The sequence below is a fragment of the Corvus brachyrhynchos genome, unplaced genomic scaffold (genome assembly GCF_000691975.1).
Source record: "Corvus brachyrhynchos isolate BGI_N302 unplaced genomic scaffold, ASM69197v1 scaffold933, whole genome shotgun sequence".
In the NCBI taxonomy this organism is placed as follows: domain Eukaryota; kingdom Metazoa; phylum Chordata; class Aves; order Passeriformes; family Corvidae; genus Corvus; species Corvus brachyrhynchos.
Genome location: NW_008237401.1, coordinates 206,230 through 212,028, shown reverse-complemented (window position 1 = coordinate 212,028; position 5,799 = coordinate 206,230). Strand labels below are relative to the sequence as shown.

General features: G+C 51.4%; 2 protein-coding genes across 2 annotated transcripts in view; one reads left to right on the top strand and one right to left on the bottom strand.

The window, feature by feature from the left end:
* The window catches only part of RACGAP1 (Rac GTPase activating protein 1), a 6,707-nt gene extending 3,655 nt beyond the window's left edge, over positions 1-3,052 (top strand). The window contains exons 9-16 of the mRNA XM_008630948.2: positions 39-203; positions 593-688; positions 883-1,081; positions 1,342-1,447; positions 1,707-1,839; positions 1,925-2,060; positions 2,288-2,396; positions 2,700-3,052. Of these exons, the coding sequence (XP_008629170.1) occupies positions 39-203; positions 593-688; positions 883-1,081; positions 1,342-1,447; positions 1,707-1,839; positions 1,925-2,060; positions 2,288-2,396; positions 2,700-2,775 (1,020 nt within the window). The 3' untranslated portion in view covers positions 2,776-3,052. The remainder of the gene's footprint in view (positions 1-38; positions 204-592; positions 689-882; positions 1,082-1,341; positions 1,448-1,706; positions 1,840-1,924; positions 2,061-2,287; positions 2,397-2,699) is intronic.
* A 1,391-nt stretch (positions 3,053-4,443) lies between these two features.
* The window catches only part of LOC103613215 (interferon-induced protein with tetratricopeptide repeats 1-like), a 3,274-nt gene continuing 1,918 nt past the window's right edge, over positions 4,444-5,799 (bottom strand). The window contains exon 3 of the mRNA XM_017730744.1: positions 4,444-5,799. Coding sequence (XP_017586233.1) covers positions 5,112-5,799 — 688 coding nt within the window. The 3' untranslated portion in view covers positions 4,444-5,111.

Below are 5,799 nucleotides of genomic sequence, written 5' to 3'. Positions count from 1 at the left end.
GCACTAATCTCTGCCATCTGTGTGCTCTGGATCACCAGGTTATCAAGCCAGAATCGTGTGTTCCATGTGGAAAGAGAGTGAAATTTGGGAAGATCTCTCTGAAGTGCAGAGACTGCCGGGTGGTCACTCACCCGGAGTGCCGGGAGCGCTGCCCGCTGCCCTGCATCCCCACGCTGACGGGCACTCCGGTCCGCATCGGAGAGGTGGGTCTGTGCCCCGGCCTTGGGGCCACCCCAGACGGGCCCACCTTGGCTTGGGACTTGCTCAGCTCCAGCTTTGCCTTCCCCAGCAAACTCCTGTTGCTCAGAGCTGCATAATAACATGCAAATGAGCTTGCTAATGCATCATTCCACAAGCAGGGAGGGGGTGTAGGGGTGTGATGGTAGGAGGGCGTTGAGTGGGGAAGGTGGCAGCTCCGGGCAGGCGATGCAGCGTTGTGCTGATGGATGTGATGCTTCTTCACCAGTCCTGAGTAGAGCAACAATTCTTGTTTTCAAACCGTAGATCTTGCTGTGAATTCCTGAGAGAGTACTTTCCATGTCTTGGTGACTGAATCCCTCTTTTTTTTTTTATTTTCCCTTCTCCCTTTTAGGGCACCTTGATGGATTTTGTCCCTTCTACTCCTCCAATGATCCCTTCCATCATCGTGCACTGTGTTAATGAGATCGAGCAACGAGGACTGCATGAGGTAAGAAGAAAATGAGGTGTGAAACAGTGCTAATGAAATGGGTTGTGGTGTTGGGGAAGCAAATTGTTAACCCAAATGCCCCTTATTTATGGTGTATATTGTGCTGCTCAGTGGGTGACTCAGGTGTGGAGAGAAAGTGGGGGTGGAAGAACATCACTTGACCTCCTCCTCTGAGCAAAGCTTTGTGCCAACAGACAGGTCTTTACCGCATCTCTGGCTGTGACAAGACTGTGAGGGAACTGAAAGAGAAGTTCCTTAGAGCAAAAAACGTTCCTTTGCTCAGTAAAGTGGACGATATCCATGCCATCTGCGGCCTTCTCAAGGACTTCCTGCGCAGCCTGAAGGAGCCCCTTCTCACTTTCCGGTTAAACAAGACTTTCATGGAAGCTGCAGGTGAGGAATTGCTGCCTGGCATCTCCAACTCTTTTTCCTTAGGCTCGATGGTTGTGGTTTCGCTGTCAAGTGAGCCAGCAGGCCTTGGTGCTCTGTGGAGCCCTCATGCCTGAGTCCTGGTTGGGCAGGATACAAGTTTATTAGCACAGCATGACAAGTTTATGCCTTCCTTATTTCTCGGGGTAGCTGTGGCTGTGAGGGGAGTATTGGAGCTTCTGGGAGCACTTTCTTAGGTCTAAATATTGATTTTTTCCTGCTAGAAATCTCGGATGAGGACAACAGCATCGCTGCTATGTACCAAGCAGTTGGAGAACTTCCTCAGGCCAATAGGGACACCTTGGCTTTCCTCATGGTCCACCTGCAGAGGTACATTCTGATGGACAGGGAGGTTGGAACCAGGTGATCTCGAAGGTCCCCTCACAACCCAAACCATTCTGTGATCTGAAAGGGGACGGTTACCCCACTGGTGCTTTTTCTAACTGGGTCTGGTTACTGCTTGTGAGAATAAATTCCTCATTCTGGAACAGACCTGCTCACTCAGAGGCTGAGTGTGTGTGGGACAGGGGACTCGTATCACAAGCGAAGGGGTAAAGCTACATTGTCTCTTTAATTTCTTTTAACGCAGGGTGGCTCAGAGCCCGGATACTAAAATGGACATCTCCAATTTGGCCAAAGTCTTTGGCCCCACAATAGTCGCCCACGCAGTACCAGATCCTGACCCCATGACCCTCCTGCAAGACACGAAGCGTCAGCCCAAGGTAGGGCAAACCTGGCTGATTTTGTCTCTTCCAACCCGAAGCATTCCGTGATTCTGTGATCAGTGACTCACAGGTGTCTCTGTAGGTCATGGAGCGACTTCTGCTGCTGCCCATGGACTACTGGAGCCAGCTGATGATGGTGGAGCAGGAGAACATTGACCCAGCACACGTGATTGAGAACACTAATGCCTATTCCACTCCACGGACACCTGAGGTTCAAGGTAACCCTGGCTTCTGCTCTGTTACTAACAGCCCTCAATCCAAGCAGCCTGGGAGGCTCTCAGAGCCAGCCACTCCTCGCTTCACAGAGGAAGAGGGAAAAGCAAAGTGTGCCAGGAAATGCCAGATTTGTCTAGTGCTTGTGACAGATGCCAGGGAATGTCTGATGTTCCCTGCATGGCAAAGAAAACTTCAGCTGTCCCCACACTGTGCTGCTCTCTTTTGGCAGTGAGCATTCTGGGACCCCTCACCACCCCGGAGCAGCAGCTCTCCAAGACGCCCTCGTCCAGCTCCCTGTCTCAGAGGGTCCGCTCCACCTTCAGCAAGACCACCCCCAAGTAAGTGCCAGTGGGTGCTGTCCTGCAGCGTCTGGAATGACTGCAGGTGATTTGGGTGGTCAAGGAGAACTAAGCTGAGACTTTTGGGGGCAGCCTGCACTTACTACTCGGTCAACCCTCCCTTAATCTGTGCTGTGGGAGCAGCAGCTGCCCGATGGGTTACAAACATCATCTCATGGCAGGGAGGGGAACATTGTTTGGGGAGGTGCGTAAAATTTGGGTGAATGTTCCCTGGAAAGGGAGAATGTTGGATCTCTATATCCAAAATTCCAAACTGATATTTTTGTGTTTCTCTTGAATTAGATTTGGGAGTAAAAGCAAGTCAACAACTCACCTTGGGCATCAGGGTAACTTCTTTGCCTCTCCTATGCTGAAGTGAAGACCTGGGAGTTGGTCTTGTCCTGGCATTTGCACACCAACGCTCACAAGTAGAAGAAGAAGCACAGGTTGTCTCCATGGCCCCTGGCAGCTTATATTAAATGATGTTTTGCCTTTTATCTTTCAGCTTAACTGAGACTTTTAATGGGATTTTATAGTGCAATTTATTTTTATTATCTAATGCTGTGCTGAATGTAGTACTGGTGAAGACAGTAACAAGCAGGATTTGTTCAGTGTTAATCATTAAAAAAACTCTAGAGAACTGGCATTTTCACTAACATCTGGTTTTCTCCCTGTGTGAAGTAGAGCAGTCACAAAATGAGTGTCAGTTGGTTGGTTTTTAGGACTGCGTAGGATGTTCTGGACACAGCAGTGTCTGAGCTTTGTCAGAATCCTGGCTTTCCATCAGCACAGAGTCTGTAAGTCCCACCTGGTTGGTGGTGCAGCTGGAATCCTGAGGATGGCAGTGTTGGATTGGGCTGGTGGGCAAAAGCCTCTCTTCAATGAACTGCCCGAGGGACTGTGGCTCCTCTAAAGGAACATTTCCTGATGTTTGCAAGGGGTAAATTCTGTAGAGGACGGTGTAGATGCAAAGCCAAAGGATTCCTGGCTAGCCTAAAGGAATTAGTGCTGCTCGTGCTGCTGGTGAGGGGAAGGAGGGTGGTTCAGTGGGGGTGGGAGTCCTGCTTTCCCAGGTCGGGGGCTGGGGTTTGCCCAGTGCTGTGTGAAGACACCTGTGGAATGCACACAAGTTTATGACACGGCTGTTTTCATTGAGCTCTGGAAAACTGTCCTGACCGTGCAGTTAAGTAAATCCTGATCTTCTACATGACCCACGGTTCTGTGTTCTCCGGCTCGTGGTTTTAATTTGCGCTGTGTATTTTCACCCAGGCATGTGTGGCTTCACTGGAGGTTGAGGGGCTGCTCTCTGAGGAGCTCCTGCCCCAAGGACTGATCCCAGCCAACCTTGCTGCTGGGGGCAGGATCCTGCCCCAGGCTGTGGCCCCTGGCTTCAGGGGAGGAAGGAGGAGAACAGGTTTGGTCCCCACTATTGTGTTGGGAGGTGAAATAGCCTGGGGTGGGTGTGGTGGCCTGGGGTGTTTCTCTTTCCCCTTGATTGTGAGGTCTGGGGGCTGAAGTGTTTGTACACTGGTGCTGACCCACTGCTGGGGCCCCTGGGCAAGGGGGTGCTTCTGGCCTCTGGGGTTCTCAGACACACCAGATGTGCATGAGAGGGGCACTAAGGTGTGTTCTCTATGGGCACACTTGGTCCTTTCCCAGAGCATCTTCTCCCAGACTAGGTCCTTGCCTGTTCCTCATTGGAGCAGAAACAAGGTCACTGTCGGTGGGACCTGCTGAGGGGCATCTGCCCTGGTCTCTGTGGCACTGCTCTGTGGGGACAGGTAGGGTTTGGAGACACGCAAGGAAGCCACCCCCACTCAGGTCCTGCTGGGCACAAAGGTGACTCTGGCAGTGCCTGGGGACGTGACTGGGGAGGGGGGTGCCCACCTGTGCCTGCAGGGAAGGACACAAGTTCCAAGTGGGATGTATGAGGACATGGCAGAGGAAGGGCCTGGGGGGATGGAGAGTGAGAACAGTGAGGAGAGGGCAGGTCTTTGGTATTCCATGGTCTGGATGCTTCAGGCTGCAAGAAGACACCAACAAGGAGAAATCACACAGAAATATTTATTGATCAAAGAATGTTAAAAGCCTCACTTTGAGACTCCAGAACCAGGGATGGAAATGTCATTCCTGGTGGAAATCATTGCAAGAAAGCTCCTAGCCTATGCCCAGGCAGGGGCAGGGATGCATGTGCTTCTGAGATTACTGCAGATCAAATCACTCCTGTAGGCTCCTTAATCAGCAGCATGTGATGCACTTGCACAAGCCAGTGACCATCTGTGTCCTGTACAGAAGGGCTTCACCCTCGTCATGACTCCTCAATGATCTTACAGAGGAATCCACCTCCTGGTTCATAACAAATGGTAGAATTCTTATAACTGACGAGTTGATTTCTCACACTGCCCTAATCAGCATTCAGTTCTGATCAACAGCAGCTCCAGGGGAGAGCCACGGGTCCACACCTGCAGAAGATTGTGCTCAGACCCTGTAAGCCAAATTCTTCACTCTTGTTTTCATTCCCTCTGGCAGAAGCAGGACGCAGCAGCATGTGTAAGCTTTGGGCACTTGGTTACCCACGGGTGGGCCTGGATTTGATGGCTGAGCAATAGGACGATGCGAGGAGCTGACAGAACTATTATGTCCATGTGAGGGATGGGCCTGCTGTGCAGAGACAGACAGTCCTTTTGGCCTTCTAGCCTTGGAAAAAGCCATGCCCTACTCTCTGATGGGGATGAGGCTCTCCCCATCATCTAAACCGAGTGCAGCAAACTCCGTAGGCAGGTGCCAGTTGGCCTCCTTGAGGAAGCGGAGGATGGCCTCGGTGGTGGCGGTGTCCCCGGCACGCTGGTAGAGCTGAGCCATCTTTCTCAGTCTGCAGCCACATTCCCTCCTCTGGTTTGTCTGCACGGTAATGCTGTAACCATCCATGAACTTGGCTTTTGCCATATCCAGGGATCTCTTACGGTAGAAGAAGAACTTTCCCCAGTGGAGATTCAGGGCTTGACGGCACCTGAGGCTTAGGGTGTCGATTTTCTCCTGCAGCTCCTTGTACATCTCTTCTTCCTGTGCTGGATCTCTTTCACCAATGAACTCTGCCAACTGCAGCTTGACAAGTGTAAGGTCAAGGTCTGGATGTTTCTGAATTATTTGCTGGAGGTCCTTGATGGCTGCATCCAGTATATTATTCTTGTCTTCCTGCTTTGCTTCAAGCCACTGTTGCTTGTAGCACTTGGCCAAGGCCTGGTAGAGAAGGTGGTAACCCGGGTCCTGCTGCAGGGCTCGCTGCAGGATCTCAACTGCTCGCTCTGTCGACTGTGGCATCCAGAACAAAGCTGATGATTTGAGGACCTCGGGGTCAGAGCTTTTCTCTGAACATTCTTCAATCAAGCCAATTGATCTTTCC